This window comes from Onychomys torridus, chromosome 15, assembly GCF_903995425.1.
Source record: "Onychomys torridus chromosome 15, mOncTor1.1, whole genome shotgun sequence".
Lineage (NCBI taxonomy): Eukaryota > Metazoa > Chordata > Mammalia > Rodentia > Cricetidae > Onychomys > Onychomys torridus.
In genome coordinates, this window is record NC_050457.1 from 38415257 (window position 1) to 38435488 (window position 20232).

General features: G+C 39.8%; 1 protein-coding gene across 1 annotated transcript in view; it reads right to left on the reverse strand.

Annotated features, from left to right (window-relative positions):
* The window catches only part of Itga1 (integrin subunit alpha 1), a 142941-nt gene that overhangs the window by 38470 nt on the left and 84239 nt on the right, over nt 1–20232 (reverse strand). The window contains 5 exon segments of the mRNA XM_036207009.1: nt 4149–4293; nt 5179–5252; nt 9175–9340; nt 14670–14820; nt 19883–20031. Of these exon segments, the coding sequence (XP_036062902.1) occupies nt 4149–4293; nt 5179–5252; nt 9175–9340; nt 14670–14820; nt 19883–20031 (685 nt within the window).

Below are 20232 nucleotides of genomic sequence, written 5' to 3' on the forward strand. Positions count from 1 at the left end.
ATTGTGTTCCCTGAAATATTGTGTGTTCCCCGAAATAAACATATCTGGGGTCAGAGAACAGACAGCCACTAGAACAGAGCCAGAAATGGTGGCTAGAAAATGGGAAGAGTAAGCCATAACAGAAGTTGGGCGGTGGTGGTACACACCTTTAATCCCAGCACTTGGGAGGCAGAGCTAGCCGGATCTCTGAGTTCAAGGCCACTTTAGAAACAGCTAAGCTTGGTGACCCACGCCTTTAATCCCAGGGAGTGGGAGCAGAAAGAAAAGGGTATATAAGGCGCGAGGACCAGGAACTAAAGGGAAAAAGCATGTAGTTAGTTAAGCTTTGGAGCAACACAGTTCAGCTGAGATTAATGTGGAGGAGGACTCAGAAGCATACAGTCTGAGGAAACAAGACCAGCTGAGGAACTGGCGAGGTGAGAAAACTGTGGCTTGTTCTGCTTCTCTGATCTTCCAGCATTCACCCCAATAACTGGCCTCAGTTTTGATTTCATTAATAAGACCTTTTAAGTTTCCTGTTACAGCCATAGAAAGAAGTAAGGCTATTTTGATGTTTTCTTAGGTGAAGTACAATCTTTAAAATTTAAATCATTTAAGCATGCTTTAATCAAACATGAACTCAAACTTTAGGGGGATGACAGACTTAGGACTTTGTTTGATTTAAAGAATTTGGCCATAGAATCCTAACCTATACTACCAAAAATATAGCACTGTATAAGTTAATGATTAAAATAAGTGAATATAAGAAGAGTAGTGACCATGTCAAACACATTTGTTTTCTTCCTTTGGTCTTTTTGTCTAAATACTTAGTTGTAAGAGGACCAGTGATAGAAACTGTACTATCTAACAAACCTGTATTAGTTTTCCACTGATGCTACAACAAATTACTATAAACTTGATGGCGTACCATGTACATTCCAAATGTCTTACTGTGCAGTTCTGTAAGCTACAAGTCCTACATGGCTCTCCCTGCACTATAGTGAGAAGCAAGTGGGAGATATGCTCCTTCTTGGAGGCTATGGTGAGAACACATTTCTTTGGCCTTTGTGACCTAGAGATCACATAGGTTTCCACCTCCTCCTCATCCATTACCAGCAACACTGCATCTCTCTGGCCATCTCCTACAATTCTATCTCCCTCTAAACACATCTAGGAAAGATTTTTCTGATTCCATCACTTGATTATATTGGACTATGGCAATATGTACTGGCTGGTTTTGTGTGTCAGTCTGACACAAGCTAGAGTCATCAGAGAGGAAGGAGCCTCAGTTGAGAAAATGTCTCCATGAGATTTCTCAATGCTGTAAGGCATTTTCACAATTAGTGTCAATGTGGGGGGAATCCATGATGGGTGGTGCCATCCTGGGCTGGTGGTCCTGTGGTCCATAAAAAAAAGCAGTCTGACCAAGCCAGAGGAAGCAAGCCAATAAACAGCACTCCTCCATGGCCTCTGCATCAGCTCCTGCCTCCAGGATCCTGCCCTGTTGCAGTTCCTGTCCTGACTTCCTTTGGTGAAGAACAGCAATGTCTAAGTGTAAGCTGAACAAACCCTTTCCTCCTCAACTTGCTTTTTGGTCATTTTGTCTCAGCAATAGAAACCCTAAGACAAAATATATCCAAGGATAATTTATATCAGGATCCTTCACATAGTTATAATTGGAAAGTCCTTTATGCCTCACAAAGTAACACATTAATAGGTCCATGGATTAGGGCCTGGACGTTGAATTTGTTTTTTTGTTTGTTAGTTCATTTGTTTTTGGCTAGGGTCTTAAAGTGAATTTTTGGCAATGAAGAGTGATCCTTTCTGTGGCTCTGCAAATACACAATCAACTACCTTTCATAGGAATCATAGTAATTTACATTTACAAATCCATCCATTATATATGACAATAAATGATCTATAGTTGTTCCTTCTAGGACAGAAAGAAGCTTTAGGCTAAACTGGCTTTTGATTCCAAGGTTTTCTGCATGTGAGAATCTCACAGAATCTTAAGTTATGAAGAACTTCAGACACTCTCTGAGCTAAAGCCCCCATCACCTTCTGTCAATTCTCTATGTCTTAGCCCATAGCATACCTAGAGAGATGGCTTGTTTCTTTGTTTCTCATCCAGAACAATGGTCTGCCTCATCCCTTTTGCCATTTTAAATTTGTTTAATATATTTGGCACAACATAGGCACTCTATTTGTGGTGCTTTCCCAGTTATCCCAGAGTGTCAGGTATTTTGATACAGGGAAATGAATACTTCTGTAAGAATCAGGTGACCTGACTGGTGTGTCAGAGCTGCTAGAGGTAACTGGAGCACAATCACTCTGTCCTCTGATGATTAGTTTAGAAAGCAGATTAAGCATGTCTCTCACCATGACAGACAAAGTGTGAAACATGAGCTCAGCCCTGGCACCTTAGATCTCACATTCTCAACACTGTTTCAAAGACACATAATACACTTCCTTTTCCAGCTTCTAATTTCTTCGAGACTTGGAGGAAGGTGGGCTTGGGTTAGGAAAATAATTTCCATGTATATCTGCTCTAAGTCATCTTTTATTCTAAGTCATCTTTGTCGTTTGGGCTTTGACTTGTTCAAGTCTGTTTGGTTTCTGGTAGGAGGAGAATGGGTTGTCTTCTGTGAGGAAGAAGATGGGAGCTTCATTTATGCAATTTGCTGCATCTTAGGCTTCATTCTGCCTCTGCTGCTTGCTGTTGTGTGTTTCGTCAACAGAGACCCAAACTCTCAAGTCCTGCCTCCTCTGCAGCTATCACAAGTGCTCTGAGCAAAAAGAGATGTAGAGGTATCCCCAAACTTGGTATTTTCTATAGTGATATTTTATTTGTATTGAAATGGGATTTCATTTGTATGTTAATAAAGTTGCCTTGAGGTCAGAGCAAGCCATAGCAGAAGCTGGGCGGTGGTGGTGCATGCCTTTAATCCCATCACTTGGGAGGCAGAGCTAGGCAGGATCTCTGTGAGTTCAAGAATACAGCCAGCATGGCGACACATGCCTTTAATCTCAATACCAACCATAGAAGACCCCAAGGTCTGTATAGACAGGCAGTGATGAGGAGGTCATGTGGCTGTGTTTACAACCAATGAGAAGGCAGAACAGAAAGTCAATAAAAAGAAAAGACACACAGAAGTAGTCTTGGGCGAAGATGGAAGAGCAGCAGTGAAGGGTAAGGTTTTCAGCTCTCAGCTATTGCTCTGACCTCTTGGCTTTTAACTCTGCAATTGGCTCTGTGTTTCTTATTTAACAAGATGGTTACATCTACAATTTTCTTCATAAAATAGAAAGAAACTAGGATTTAGAAAGAAAAAAAAAATCCTTGACTCCAGGATCAAAAGCTCCTTGAAAGAATGCTGCAATGGTAAAATGGGGATACTTCAGGACAAGGGTGTTCGCTGTATCACTGTACCCCAATGCTGAGAATACAGACAGGACAAGAAAGGACTCAAGGACAAGTGTGTTAGGTGGGGTAGGGGAACAGCATGGGGGGAGGAGGTCCTTTCCATTTTTGTTTAGGCCTCCCACCTGTTTCCCGTGCCTTCACAGTGATGAGAAGACCTTCACCACCACCACCAACAATCCCCTGTTGGTTTTGAGCCTTGCATAGATCCTGAATAAGGCGATGCTACACATACATCCCAACTCCTTATTCCCGACTTTTAACTGAATGTGACTAGAAGAAGCTATAGATATAAACTAGAATAGAATCAAAGAAGAAGCTACATGATGCAGTTGAAAATTTTCTTTCACAATGAGAACTTATAGAAAGAAATTAAGGATACATATAAAGCAGGCCATGCCAAGGTTTTTCCTAACTGCATTTTCTGTCTACCAGGTCCAAAGTTCTTCTGGTTTTAAAGGAAATATCTAAATATCTTAGACGGCATGTGTTAGCTGACACTGTTCCTTGCACTTGTTCATTGCCTCAGCAGACACTGTGCTAATGACCTCCAGCTTCTATGACTTTGACTCGCTAAGGCTGCTCAGAAGTCTGAACCTTTACCCAAATCTTTTAAAACACCTTAGTCTTTAAAGCAATTGCATGACACGTTTTAAAACTACAGACACAGGAGAAAACAATGTTATGGGAAAAAAATCATGGGAACTTTCTTTTGAAGAAGCTTCTAGCAGTTGCCTCCAAGCCTTACCTAAATAAGAAGCAAGAGGTTCATTCATTTTGGCGGGCTCAGGTTGAAAGGTGGTGTTCTGAGGGATGACAATCTGGTTAGCCTTCTGCATGACGACAGTTCCGTTCCAGTCATAGGCCCCCACTGCTCCAAGCATGACCCAGTCCTAATGTATGAGACAGAGAGCAATAAAATGATATTGGCAACCACTTTGGTAGCATTAACTATACAATAGGAATGGTTCAAAGTGCTTTATAAAAATTAATTCATATAGTCCTAAAAACAACTTTCTTTGCAAGAACACAATATTACAATCCCTATTTTAAGGCAGATGGTGGTAGTCCACACCTTTTATCTCAGGACCTAGGCAAAGACAGGCAGATCCCTGAGTTCTAGACCAGCGTGGTCTACAGAGCAAGTTCCAGGACAGCCAGGGCTATATAGAGAAACCCTGTCTTGAAAACAAACAAAAAGCAAGAAACAACAAACAAACAAACAAATTAAAATACCAATTTTAATTAAAAAGGAAGCCGGGGTACACTATGTAACTTGCGCATTGAAATGTCAATAACCCTGTATAATGGTCATGATGTCTTCTCTTCTTGCCTTTCTACGTTATTCTGGACTCTCTCTCTCTCTCTCTCTCTCTCTCTCTCTCTCTCTCTCTCTCTCTCTCTCTCCTACATCTTAGTCTTCTAAGGAATATTAGCATGACCAATGAATACCTTAACACCAAGAAAAAGATTCCACATTTTAAACAATGTCTTAAGTCTTTCATTTTATTAGGTGCACAATTCAATTCAGCAGAGCTCAGACTGTCTGGTTCACAACTATGAACTGGTAAAATATAGGAGCTGTGTGACATATTCTCTTAATAAGAAGCTTATGCGATGCCATTTTCTCCATTTGGATTAGACATCACAACCACAGCCTGCAGAGCTGCCCCTCAACATAAACTTCAAAGCAAAATGTTACACAATCAATGGCTGGGCATTGCTTGCAGGGTAATTTTGCAGGAAAGTTACTGCTTTCCTGGACATGATCAACATACCTGTGAAAAATGAGCACTGAAACCGGTCTGAGACATTTCCATCTCAAAGGATGCTGCGGATTGGTCGGCTGTAGCTATAATGTGGGAAAGATGACACAGTAAGTGACTACCAATGTCTTTCAGGCTGCCACTGATCTGCTGGACACCAAAGTGCTGGAATCTGTGGACCTACCTGGCAGAACTATGAAACATATTAGGGCACTGTCAGCCATGTACTGCTCAACCAAAACTCCCAGACAAGGTTAAGTATAAGACAGAGGTTAGTGAAAGGACTCTTCTCCCAGTCTTAATCATTGGCTTCCCATCCTTGCTGAGGGAATGTTGATTTACTTGCTTGCAGAGAGTTTATTTGGTCTTAAAAATGAGTTAAAAATAACATAATTTTAGCCAAGTCAGCCTGACTGTCTGTTCTGTTCTGTAGCTGACTGATTCCTTGGTGCTTTGGAAAGCTGTATTACTACAGCAGGACTCAACTGTCTTGTCTACTTGGTCTGGGAATTCTATCAGAGCAAAATTTAATAACCTACAGGGCTGAACAAAACTTCACTCATGTATTTAAAGAGATTCCCAACTCATCAGCCCCACCTACACTTCAGGCCCTATATCCTCTCTAGGAGCCATGGTTTGATGGAGTGGAAGGATCTTGGTGCATGCTGGTCCGAATGCTGGATGTGGGGATCATTCATCTCAGGCGGTGACGTTTTTCACATAGCTCCCATTTGTGTCCCACCTAACTCTATATTTTTAAAGGAACTTTATATTTTTAAAGCACCAATTTTAAAGCTTGTTGCTAAAGTCCAGACAAGTTGGAGCATTGTATGGAGTTGTACTCTTCTCAAAATATTTACAGACCAGAAGCCACAGTTTCCTGGGGGAACTGAGGGAATGTTGATCTACTTGCTTCCAGGGAGTCACTGGTTTACTTGGTCTTAAAAATAAGTTAAAAATAACATATCATTTTGGCCAAGTCAGCCTGTCTGTCAATTGATTCATGTGAATCATTAAACTTGTGAAATTAAACATGTTTACTATTTATTTAGTGGCATAAAACTATAAAAAATGCATCTGCAATTGAATTTTTATAGGGCTAGATTGAATGTGGCAAGCGATCAAGAATCTGAATCTATCATTTTAACCCCTTATACAAATTGCCCTTTAAATGACTAAGATGCATTTTACCTTAAATTAAAATGTGTTTTTGATACATAATGATTGAAGCTACTTCCATGCTTATTTTTGCAAGATGGATAGCAAGAACATAGTAGTAGACGCCAGCATTCCCCTCTCCCCGCCTCGCTCTGCTGATGTTGTGTTTTCAAGTGAGAACAGAGGAAGGAACTACATGGCATTCTGCATGCTACATTAGCATCATGGTAATAGCCTGGCCATATGCCAAATTTCTCACTCTCAACCCTTCCCCGATAGGCTGATGTGGAGTAAACCAACCAACCACTCTGACTTTTGTCCTGTATCTGGTTGGGAATGTGAGCATTTCCCCCGGAAGCAGATAAGAAAGGGAGATTCATATCTTTTCCTGATCTGTTTAGTCAACTCCTGCGCATGCTTGACTCACTAGGTGGCACTGTCCCTGGCCAACCAGACTTTCATAATTGTAGCTATTTACCATCTAAAATAAATATTGACAGGAAAGGGAGATTTCCCAAATGGCAGGGGAAAAAGCCTTTTTGTGATCTCCTTATGAAAATAATGAGAGAAAGATCCTGGAAGCACTGCTGTATAATGCCAGTACCAGGGAAGTTGAGGCAAGAGGATCAAGGCCAGAGAAACTTAGCCCTGAAAACAAAAACAAAACCGGAACCGGAAACAAAACAGACAACCTCCATGACTTTAGTCTTGAGAGAGCAGCTTTAAGATGTAGAAAGATGTTTTAATCTTTGGAGCGTTTCAGAAAATGATTTCATATTTCAATATAGAGATTTCTTAAAGCATTTGGACATTCTAGTGAGGAACTTTACTTGTGATTTGGTAAGGTTATAAAGAATCTTAAAATATCATTTCAGGCAAAAAGAACCACACCTCTTACAATGCGGGTCACATTCGGCCAGTTCTAGGTTATATTTGCCTGCTGACTTAGAGAGTATTTAGAAATGGCACTTACTATGTTTAACTGACTAGTCTAATAGTAACTAAAAAAAAAACAACTCATACAAGTAACAATATACAGACCAAACAGGTTATATTTAGAAATGTACATGAGTACAGATATACATATATGCATGCAATAATGTTAATGAAAAGGAGGCCGTGAATTTGAAGGAGAGTGGGAGGGTTATATGAAGAGGTTTTTGAGGGAGAAAAGGAAACAGGAATGTTATAGTTATAGTATAGTCTAAAACAACAAAACAAAACAACAACAACAAAAAAAAAACCAAACAAACAAAAAAAAAAACAAGCAAAAAAACCCACCCTTTACAGACTCTTTCTTGGCCCATGTTATTAAAAGTGCACAGTAATGTAGAAGACCTTGTTAATCTAGACAAGCACGGCCTGGCCTATTGCTAAATAACATCTCCATGGCTATTGAGAGACCAAAGCCATGGAACAGTGACTTGGACTCAGAACACAGGACAGCGGAGGCATTCAGTAACAGCTATGATTCAAGTGTTCTGTCTCTGGAGGCAGAGGAAAAAAAAAAGGGGGAGTCAGAGAAATTCTTTCTGCCTGGAAAGCCAGTCCTTGCCACCCTCATAGGGAATCCAAGCTCCTGAGCACTGAGTGGGACTCAGATCCAAAGCAACGGGGTGAGCAAAGCCATTTCATTGTCTCTGAAAGAGCATACTGTGCGAACAGGAGAAGGTGAGAGTGGCACCGTGCAGTGCACATAACAGACTATCGCGAGTCACACTGAGATTGGCGGTATTTTTATACGCATGAATATGTGTGTGCTGGCTTGCAAAGCAAAACGTTTGTTGCCAGGGCCTACTCAAGAAATATTGAAAACCATTGCTTTACATCATTTTCTTGAACTAGAGATATAATGAAGCTAGGGAGCAGTTGTCCAGCAGATATAAGGCCCTGGGTTCAGTCCTCAGCGCGTGTGCATGCGCACACACACCTACTTTTCTTGTTTCCTGGACACTTGCTCAAAATTGTCTACCTTTTTAAAAGTCATATCTCATCCTCACATTCTCTTTCATTTGTAATTAACAGGTTCTGTCATGGACAGCAAGATAGAACTTTTCACAACTATACAAGCGACACTTTCATCATGCCCCCTTGAAGACAGTCTATGGGACTGGGGTGCCCCAGAAGGACAGAAGAATTCTCTGTGGTTTCTGTGGGGTTCTGAGGGTCTGAGTTCTGTGTCTCCAGACCTTCAAAATTTCAAAGAAGACTTTATGATTCAGAGGACATGAGTTCAAAAGTAGTTTGTTACTGGACACCTCCCACCTAAGGGACTAGCATTGTTCAGTAGCCTCAACAGACAGGGACCACTGAAAAAGTCAAAGAAAAATCTTCAAAGAGGTGGCATGACTAGACAACCATAGTAAATGAAGTTTTGCAACCCAAGGACTCGAGGCAAAACTCCATGAAGATCTTTACAAATGTGCATAGAGCAAATTACAGAGGGAATGAACACAGGAACGATTGACATCAGAACACTCTCCTAGCAGCCCTAAGGAAACAGAGACACAGTCAGAAAACAAAAGTTGAGCTAGTGGCTCTTCATTCTAAACTTGTGTCACAGAAAAGGAATAAAACATGGTGGGGAGTTTGGGTTCTTGCATATGTCAATGCTAACCACCGTGTTCGCTAGCTCTCCTGGGCATCATCACAGCCTGACAAAGACTGCTTCTAGCAGACACAGCTCTCTGTAAAGTAGCTTCATGACAGACACATATAACAGAGACTTCTTCCCTGATGGCTACTGAACACAGTGAAAATGAGTTAGTAATGTGCCAAGAATACCCCAAACCCATCACATTAAATTTGAATTTTAGGAGGAGCAGACAGCATTAGGAAAGATAGTCATACCTTCCAAGGCAAATATTCTTTCTCCTAGAGCCTTAACAATAGTGACCAGGGCCAACTCATCTGAGACATTGAAGAAGTGCTTTTCAGTGGGCTCGCTTGCGATTGATTTTATTTCCTCCACAAATTTTCCAGTGCTTAAGTTCCCTCGGTTATAGTGGCCAAGGATCTAGGGCATAACAAAAATGGCAAGAACATATTTTAACTTCTAAATGTTAAGTAAGTATCTCAAACATATATTCAGTGACCAAGAAATTCAGGATATCTTACCATGTGATAATGTTATGTACTTATGGGAATATTTATGGAAGAGTACATGGTTTTCCTAATATTGACTCATATGAATATTTATCTTAGTTTTCATTGTGTGTTTGTGTGTGAGTGTGTGCGCCTGAGTGCAGGCTCCCTTGAGGCCGAGGGATGAAGTCTTCCTGAAGCTGGAGTTGCTGGCAGTGGTAAGGTGCCTGACATGGGTTCTGAGAAGCAGACTTGGGTTCCCTACAAAAGCAGTACATAATATTAACCACTGAGCATCTCCCTGCCCTATATGCAGATTCTTAAAACCATGGTTGAGGTAGGAAAACAAAAATCTTTCTTCTTCTGCACTCCTGTGTTGCTGTGTAACAGCTGTAACTTTGAAACCCGACAGTTCAAAAGAAATGTACAATTTCTATGTGACTGTGGTATGGTTGCAGCTACTGACATGGCCATCTTCTGGCAGCACAGTGAGGGAGTTATGGAGATGCTTTATATGTTGGTGCACCTATGTGCACATTTTATAAGTTTATATATATATATATATATATATATATATATATATATATATATATATATATAATACACATGTGCATGCACACATGTGTGCACATGTGCATTTTTTCTTAGAGACTTGTGAAAGCTCTGCATATATTCTGGCATGAAGACTTTTATGTTTGTTTCATTTTTTTATGAGAAGTTTTAAATTTTCATGAAGTCACACTAACCATGCTTCTTCTTTAGGGTAGGTACAATCTTGCCTGTTTAGTTTTAGTGTGAAGATATCCATGTTTGTGATAAATATGTAAATTTTGAACTAAAAAATCCCCAATACAAAGATATGATCTAATTTTATATTTTAAAATTGCATAGCTATATGAGTAGTAGGAAGAAGATTCAAAAGATATATTACTTTTTATTTCTGTTTATAAAATTGTGTATTTCCATCATTGATTTGCCCACATTTACTTCAAGGCTCTTTTCTTTTACAATGAAAATGTCACTCTTGTAATAAAGTACATTTAATTTTTATTTAGTTACAAGTGACACTTGATGATGACCAGTTCTTTTAAATATTCCTATCTCCTTTATTATACTATCCCATTGAGAACAACTTAAATGCCTGTAAATAATGATGCAGAAAATGAGGCTTAAGAGGGTAGGCAACAAAATGATATTTTAATTAAGATATATAGATATGTACTTACAAAAATGAGAAAAAACTCAAGTTACTGTTTACATAGTTCTTCTTATGACCTCTGGCAGACTTATTTGTTTCACATGATGAACAGCGTGAGAGCAACAACTGAGGAACTCTGATGCACACTAACTGTTAATGTGAGAATATGAGTCGTATCTGCTCCAGTCAGCAGGCTCATGGAGGCTTTGCGTGATGTGCTTGCCCCTTTCCCTGGGGAACACCAGTGACCAGCACAGAGGAAAAGTCTTATTTCCACACTGCAGGGCATCAAGCCAACTCCCCACTCCTCACTCTTAAGCTGTCCAGTCCACCACAGCTCTTTCACACGTTAAATGTGCTTAAAATGAATGACACGTGAGTATCTGGGAAGGACCGTTCTTTGGGGAAGCATATGTCTAAAGGAATCTGGAGCTGGTGACAAGGTAGCCTGTACACCACTTAGGTGCTGTTTGATTTTTGTTTTTAAGCTCACTCTCCCTACTATGATACCATAGAATGGTCTAGGCAGGAACTTCCCAAATTATTACAGAAAACAAAAACTGAATTCCTGGCTGTTGTGATGAAAAGCGAGGGCAAACACTGTATGTGGCTAGCCTCTGAACAGAACCCCTGGGACTGTCTTACAGGTTAGCTATGTGATGGAGGAGGAGACTTAGTGGAGAAGGCAGCAGAGAGATGTTAGGTAGGGAAGAAAAACAGAAGGCTCATGCTCTCCCAACATTGAACAAATACCCTCTCATTTAAGAAGAGCTATCAAGATGCCTTTCTTCTTATAGTTGGATGTCTCACTGAATCTGGTTGCAGGAGACAGTCTACAAGTTCTAAAGGAACCATACCCATGCATTTCCTGCTGAACACGGTGAGATTACTATTTTCTTTTTTGTTAGTTTGGTAACCTATGTGTTTCTTTTAGATTCGCTCAAATCCTGAATGATATGGATTCCTCTGAGTTCCCTGCTGATTTGCTTAACTTACTCTATGGATCTTGTGACATCCTGGGATGACAAATCATCATTGTTCTTCTTTGATTCTTACCCAGCATGTTCTAGATGAACTATTGGATCGACATATTAATTCCCATTTAATTTAAAATTGGTGAAATTAAAAATATACATAAAATAAACTTAATAGCTGAGTTTTAGGGTGTGTGTAGTTGAAGTTGATAATTGTGAAGCGAATGTTATCAGACATTTAGCAGTAAATGTGATAGGAGGGGGATAAGTGGATTTCACTAAGTAGGAAAAGTGCCCACAGGACATATTTAAAGAGCAAGAATAAAGTGTGTAACTACAATGTTGGAGAATATACTCAGAGGTGCAGGACTTTCTGGACTCCTACAGATGCTTGAACCACCTTATGTCACAGATTAAAACAATGACAAAAGCCTATTGGGATCTTTCACCCCAGGGTTTGTTAATTTGTAAAAATGTTTTGTATGAAAACAAACAAAAAGTCAAATAATACACCTAATTTTTTAAGTACATCTCAAATCTGTTGAACCTAAGCATTTGAATTCTGCTAATATTTACCTGAAAAATGTAGTCAGAACTGAAATCTCCTTGAAGCAGATATGTCAGAGTAAATGTGCAATGCATTTATGTGCAGCATCATGCCTTTTATTTGAAAATATAAATGGAATGCTGTGATCCTCACTGATGTCTCATTTACATTTGAGTGCAATAAGTAATTCACACCTCTCAGCCATTACGACCTAAGAGTAGAATCTGAATATCTAATAAGGCCTGATGGACCAGTCTAATATTCTCCACTGACAGAGACAGAAGACTAAAAGCCAACTCGTGGCCTCTCAAAATATGGAATTTTAACAGGAAATGTTTGAAGTTTTAAAACAGGGAACTTACATAACCAATATTTAATTCTCTTGGGGAGCTGTTTCCTGTCAAAACACATTTCTGTGCTGATCAGAACCAAACAGTGGGGAAAAGATGCGGTAGACAGAATAGTCCAGACAATAACTGAGAAAAAAGAATATCCCAGGCAATAATTAAGATAGTGCTTATATTTGTGTGAATATGTGCAGCATGAATAGAGATTCCTGAAGTCTTTCTGTGTGATGCACAAATGAGTAAAGGTAATACAAGTATCTTGTTTTCTATTTTAGTCTCAAATAATATTTTTAAAAATAAATACAGTATAGCAGCAAAAAGAGACACAAACTGGGATAGGTAACTAATTATTAAGTGACATTTTCTTATGTTTTATTTATACAGATTTCAAGAGCAGTTTGATAATAACACACTTATTAAAATGGAAAACACATGAATATGTGGTTCTCCATGAAGATGAATGGGATTTTGAAATCTATTTTTTACTAGATGAGAGGCAATTTATAATAATCAAATAGGACTCCAAGTAGGCAAAGAGTTTAAGACAAGGAAAAGCTGACTATGTCATCAGACATAATGCAAAACACAGAATTCACTTTTAAAAAGTTGTGCCCTGTCTTTGTCTTTCCAGTGAAGTGTCCCTAATGCTGGTGTGTGTGTGTGTGTGTGTGTGTGTGTGTGTGTGTGTGTGTGTGTGTGTGTGTGTGTTTGAGTATTAAGTGATCCCATGAGGGAGGCAGGCAATCTCTGGCTGAACTACATCGTCAGTACCAATACTGTTCATTCTGATGATGGCTAATGCTGTTTGTGGCCTGCTTCCATGGTACTTGGAGTGCCAACTAGTCCTCGGGGGGAAGCAGAAAAATGAGACAATCTCTGATACTTATGTAATGTCTGGACCAAGTGAGCAAGCTCTGGCTTTTCACACTGAAGAAAGAGATCAGCCGTAGACTTAATATCACTGGTTGTTTAGACGTTGTCCTGAGTGAAGGCAAGACCACTTGAAACTGTTCTCAACCATGAAGTCAAAAAAGTTACACTTTCACAGCAGAAGGGGCAGTAAAGAATTTGATAATAATTGGCAAATGAAAATTTATAAAAGTAAGCAATAGGGATAATGAGAGAAACAATTAGATGTCTAGTGAATTTTCAGATATGTCTTATACCCCAAATAAAATAAGAAAATGTTTCAGTCAGATATTATCACTTTATAACCAAATCATCTTGCTTATAAAATGAGTGCCTTGGCCCTGGGAAGCTGTGAATCATGTCCTGAAACTTTTTTTCTGTGTGTAACCCCCTCTCCCCTGCCACTTCTTATACCATTCATGCTTTTGAAAGAAAGGTAAATTCATTGACTGGATGTTGAAAATTAATGCAGCTAATATTTGATTATTGTTTGTAAAGAGTTCAGGCTGCACTCTTGGGGTTTGGAATCTTTCTCTTGGCTTAAAAAATATCTATTAATTAAATCAGTTTTAATGAACAAAAGGACAATTGATCTCAGATAAAAGAGAAGCCTGCCCCTAGACCAAAGACACATGAAGGGCTACAAAGTGGAAGCTGAAAGGGAGGACCAGATGTAGTCTCTGGGGAATTCTCTGAAGGTTTCTGAGCAAGGAAGAAACCCACATCCCTTATTATCTCTTGAATACCAGGCTCTTCTTAGCTCATAGTTGTGAGTTCCTTGAAAGGATCAGAGAGGAAGACTATATTTATTGTATGCCTCACTGGCCACTGTTGTCACTGATTCTTCATGTGGTGTGAGAGACAGACAGACTGACAGGAATAACATAATCCTTTGACAGAAGAAGATATCGAAGCTCAGACTGTTGGGAACTTGTTCATTTGTCCCAGAGATGATATGCAGCATAAAAGTCTGTGCAAAGGTGTTTCAGGCCCTGAAACACAGTGTCCTTTTCCCTTTTCCACACCCTAGACTTCCAGTTCTTTCTATTTCCTACACCTGGGAAATGTGAGAACCTAGGCAGCTTAAGCAGACAGGTAAATGGGGCTACAGAAATATTGTGATTGACTTGTTAGTGGATGATTATAAAAGACATCTTCTGATTCTTGGCTTCTCAAATTTCTGCAAGAATTATTAAATAAGAAACCATCTTTATTGCCTAGTACATGTTGTCCTGCTCATGACAGACACTGGGAGTTTACAAACCCGTTGCTAGCAAGGTACTTACAGCTATGGAAAATCGCTGAATGTTTTCATCCTCACAGTCTTTGATGATCTGTTTTAGGCGATAGTTATCATGTGACGCTCCATCAGTCACTATGACCATGACCTTTTTAACTCCCCTTCTGGCACCCCGAGCTTCAGTGAATGCCTCTTTCCTGAAGGGAACACAGACCAAAAGGGAGGCTGGTCAAACTCAGCCCAAAGTCAGACAAAATATAAAGCCCTACAAAAATACAGCAACTCTGCATAGCCTAATACTTCCCTGCGAGATGAATGATTAGGGACTCCAGGGTCAGAGAAGCGAGGCACCGTGATTCCCGTCTGCAATAGTTCCACAGGTACTGCATGTGATAGGGACTCACCATATTACCACTCGCCCCAGATGCCCATACAAAGCACAGACGCATTGTCTTCCTTGGAAGCTTTAAAGGAGTGTTGTGACTGGTGTCCGTGTGGGAAAGAATACTCATGCCTACTGTCAGAAGAGAAGCTTGGACTATGGATACCACAGACAGAGGAAGTTTTCCTATTATTCACTTACCTTCAGCAAGGTCCTGGTCAAGTCAGTTAAGCACAATCCCCTGACTTACACGATTTCTCTTAGTAAGTTTTCAGCAGATGACTCCCCCCCCCCCCCCGACTCTGTCCCTCATTAAATCTCTACTTGTCCTTGTATTAAAAGCTGAGCCAAAACTGCAACACCCCATTGCAATGGTTCCCATCTTTAGGAACCTTATGAATATTTTTTTTCTTTAGCATGAGCCTGTAATGCAGATTTTCTGATTTCTTTAAATGCTTAGACAAAGGTGAAGACAGATGTCAAAATCTATGTTTTAAAGGAAGTTTGGGCATGAATATTGTATGACATTTAGTCTGTTTTGCAATTCTAATTCCTTGGTGGATCACTCAGAGCTTCTAATTCTCTGAAGATTAAGGTCATAGCTGAACTTAATGAATATCAGCTGAAGAAGATGATTAGCAGTCCTTTCTTAGAGAAATTCTGGTTGCTCAGAAACTCGAGCTGACTTCATATAACGGAAGAGCAGCCAGCTACAGAACTGCAGAGCCCACCCTTCCCATCCCAAGGGCATTCCTTAAGGAGCTAGCATGTCTGAAACTCCAACACCTAATGTCCTTTTCTTAGAATGAAGCATCATTCCTCACCCTCCATGGGCCTTTACAATTTTAAGTATTTCAGGAAAGCCACTTACTTTGGGATAGGAGAAGTCAGGATTTATGAATAATTAGATAATTTAAGCCTAGTTACAGGAATGAAAAAGAAGGGAACACCCAAAGCTATTATGAATGAATTCACTGAAAATGAAGATAACAGATTCCAAAGCATTCAAAATATTTTTTTTTTTTTTGTAACGGGCTCCTCTTAAAAGGACTAAAACACAATCAAAACAGTGCTTACACATGAAAATTAATGTGTGAGAAAAACAGTGCCACAGTATCATTAAAGACTCTTTGTGTAATCCCCAAATTTAATAAATTCTGTCTACAGATAGGTCATGCGAGAAATGTGGGCAAACCCCATATAAGGCCATGGTATGTCAAGTAGCATTTATACAGGAGTGGAAGCAGCTACATTGGTTCTTCCATTAGTTACCAAGATGAGTGTTCATTCTTAAGCTTTTGCCTCCAGAAAATGCACAGTTCTTTACAGGCCCAGGGCTTTCAAAGCAAGCTCTGACTTTCTGCGAATCTGTGTTCACAATCAATCAGCTATTGAGGGCACTCTCAGAATACCTACACATATGCACTCCTTGTGCATGCAAATATGCAATACTATAAGCAGATAAATGCACAGGTACCACAGCTGTTTGTGTTCGTGTGTGTGTGTGTGTGTGTGTGTGTGTGTGTGTGTGTGTGTGTGGTGTGTTCCCATAAAATCTGAACCACGTGCTTTCATAGCATTTATGACTGAATTAGCTTCCTATGGCATCCACTCTCACAGGCAGGTAGAGTGTGACCATAGTAAATTACCTTTTCAAAATCAGTCAAGAGTCCAGAGGTTGAAACAACTTCACAGAAGTATTCTTTTTGTTTGTTTGTTTGGGTTTTTGTTTGTTTGTTTGTTTTGTTTGAGGCAGGATTTCTTTGTGTAGTTTTGGTGCCTGTCCTGGATCTTGCTCTATACACTAGGGTGGCCTCAGACGTAGAGAGAACCACCTTCCTCTGCCTCCAGAGTGCTGGGATTAAAGGCGTGCACCACTGCCACCAAGACAGAAATCTTTTTTAATTTTTTTATTTATTTTTTTGAGCTGAGGATTGAACCCAGCACCTTGCGCTTGCTAGGCAAGTGCTCTACCACTGAGCTAAATTCCCCAACCCCAGAAGTATTCTTAATATGAATCAAAACACGTATGAAACATCTTGTGAATTAGGTTTTGCTTAGACGTTTGTTAGGTTTGATAATAACGACAGAAGGAAGAGCTAGAGATAAGAACTAAATGAGACTGGAGAAAATACAGAAAGTACAGTGTTCTGCATTTGTAAAAGAACACACTTTGAAGGTTCTTATGACGCAAAATTTAACCAAGGAGTAATGAGATGAAAGGCAGATAAAATTTCGTAAAAGAAGGAAGCAGCCAAGGCACCGCAGATGATGGGGACATTTCATTTTTTAAAAAAAAATGTTATGATGAAGTTACTTTTGATAAGGCAACATTTAATTTGACTTCTTAAAAATTCTTCTATGAGGGATGGAGGAGTACCCCAGTCACTAAAGCTCTGGTCTTTATAAACATGAGGACCAAGTCCGGTCTTCAGAACCCATCTTAAAAAGAAAACTAGTCTGGGCAGTGGTGGCGCACACCTTTAATCCCAGCAATCCGGAGGCAGAGGCAGGTATATCTTTGTGAATTCAAGGCTAGCCTGGTCTACAGGGCAAGATCCAGGACAGGCACCAAAACTACACAGAGAAACCCTGTCTTGAAACAAACAAACAAAACAAAAAACAAAAAGAAAGAAAGAAAAGAAAAAAAAGCTAGGCTGTATAGTGTCATGCACTTGTATTCCCTATACTAAAGAGCAGAGGCAAGATCCCTGTGGCTAGTCAACTTGTCCTGCTCAGTGAGTTGTATACCACAGAAAAGACCCTGTTTTCAATAGCCTGTAAACTATGACACCTGAGGTTGTCCTCTGACCTCAAGTGAATAGGTACAAATGGGCCTGCGTGCACACGCACGTGCTCATGCACACACACACACACACATGCACCCATGTAACACGAAGATTCTTACAGTCTATTTTTAAAATGAGGTGCACTCGCATTGTTATTGAGGTGAGACCATCAGAGTTGTAGGAAGTGCTAGGTCTGTCTCTCCCCCATTGGCATGTGGCATCTGCTTGTCTCACTCCTCTGGGAGTTACAAGTTAAGTTACAGGTGGTCTGATACATGACTGACCTCAGGATCAGAAAAGTGGGGTGGGGGAGAGCCTCAAACCCCAAATCACTTATTGTACAAGGCTTTGTGTCCTGGGCCAATTGGATGTGGAGATTGAGAGGGGTGCAGTTCTAGTCTATAGGAAAAGAGAATAGGAATTTTGGGGGGTTGTAGAAGTTTTTAAAAATGAATAACTTGTTCCAAATCAGTAGGCTGGCCATGTTTGCCTTGCCTGTGTGCCAGCATTCCTTTCTGAAGAATAGTACATTAAAAACTGCTTCATTTTTACTAGTGTCCTGAATTTGTAATCACCTTATTTGCAATGGCAGTGTGTGCCCACATGGGGACACACACACACATACACACACACACACACACACACACACACACACACACACACACCTTATATGAAAATTAGAACAATCCTATATCAAGTGCTAGAAATACAAAAACATGGTAGAATATGTAAGTTGAGTAGACATAGACCATATTTTAATATATTCATTGATATACTTAGAAGTTAAAAATAAAAATCAAATGGATACAAGAATGTTGGGAGGCATTGCTGGCTAGTCAGAGGTTGCAGTCTATCATGGCCTGGAAGCTTTTTCCAAAGCTTGATGACATGGGACTCCTTCCCCAGCAACAAAACTTTCTGATCTCTACCTGCCCTTATTTGGAGAATATCGCTGGGCTTAGAAAACTGACCTTATCTGAAAGCTTTCTTTAGGCCTGGGTGTTTGATTTATCTCTAGGTTGACCCTTGGTTCAGACCACTGCTAGATGCCTCCCCTGTTGCACATATGGTAACTAAGACTTGTACTAGGAGCTCTGCCATGGGATCCTGTTGCCATATAGGAAGGCTTATGATAGGAGTGTGCCACTTAATGCAAATTAGGATTTGTCCCCAGGCTCCCCAATCTTATATATTTTCTATACTCTGGAATAAAGCTGAGCTGATTCACTGAAGTCTCTCCCAGAGGGCAGTCTCTGTCATGTTTACATACAATACAAGAATCTTTGCCCCTTTGTCCTCATGGACTGATGGCCAACTGACCTCAAAGACAAGGGAACCCTCACACAAGAATTAATATTAAGCATCAGTTCATGACAACATATCAACACATGTCATTGTTAAGTTTTTAATTGATTCACCATCAGTTAGACCCTTGAAATGAAAGAAAAAGATAAGCAGGGTGGTGAGACTATATTACCGCAGAACTTGATTGATAGTAAATCTTCTAAATGGAATATGAAAAATGTGGCATTGAATATTGTCAAGGTAAACACTTAGTCAAATTCCAAAGGCAAACATAGCTAACGATTGTACTGCATGGTCTGTTGCACATTTTATCTTTACTTTTTTCTTTTATTTTTGAGGTTATAATGTCATCATTTCTCTATTCCCTCTCCTCCCTTCAAACCATCCTATATAACCCCTCCTTGCTCTCTTTCAAATTCATGACCTCTGTTTTCATTAATTGTTGTTTTTTGCACAGACACACATACATTATCATATATATATGATATATACATTCCACATTATCATGTATATGACACACACACACACACACACACACACACACACACACACACACACACAAACCTACCCAGTATGTATAATGTTATCTATATGTATGTTTCAGGGCTGACGGATGGATACATCTACAAGATAACTCCTGTACCAAAGGCTCAGGGAACACTATAGAAGAGGAGACAGAAAGACAAGCCAAAGAATCCAGAACCTTCCTGCGAGATTGTTGTCTCCTAGGGATGTCAGAACCCACACCCATAAAGTCTCATCAACATGATTTTTAATACATACCTGGCTGTGTCTATTCCAAGGGCTGTCATTGTTTGGAAACCGCCTCTCTGGTGTATTTTGTTTGCTGCAACAAGGACCTCTTCTGTCGATGAATACTCATTGAGGTTGAACTCATGGGTTACATTTTCTCCATACTGTACAATTCCAACCTGAAATACCAAGCTACCATTGCGTCATGCATCTAGCAAAATTTCCTACTCATTTTTCTTGAGTTTAAACATATAGGGCCAGTAGAATACCTTTTAGCTTTTTAGATGAATGTCATAATTGATCACTACATTAAGGCCTCCTACCTTGATAGCAATGATAATGGCCACTTTGTGAATATGAACTGTCCAAAGAAACACAAT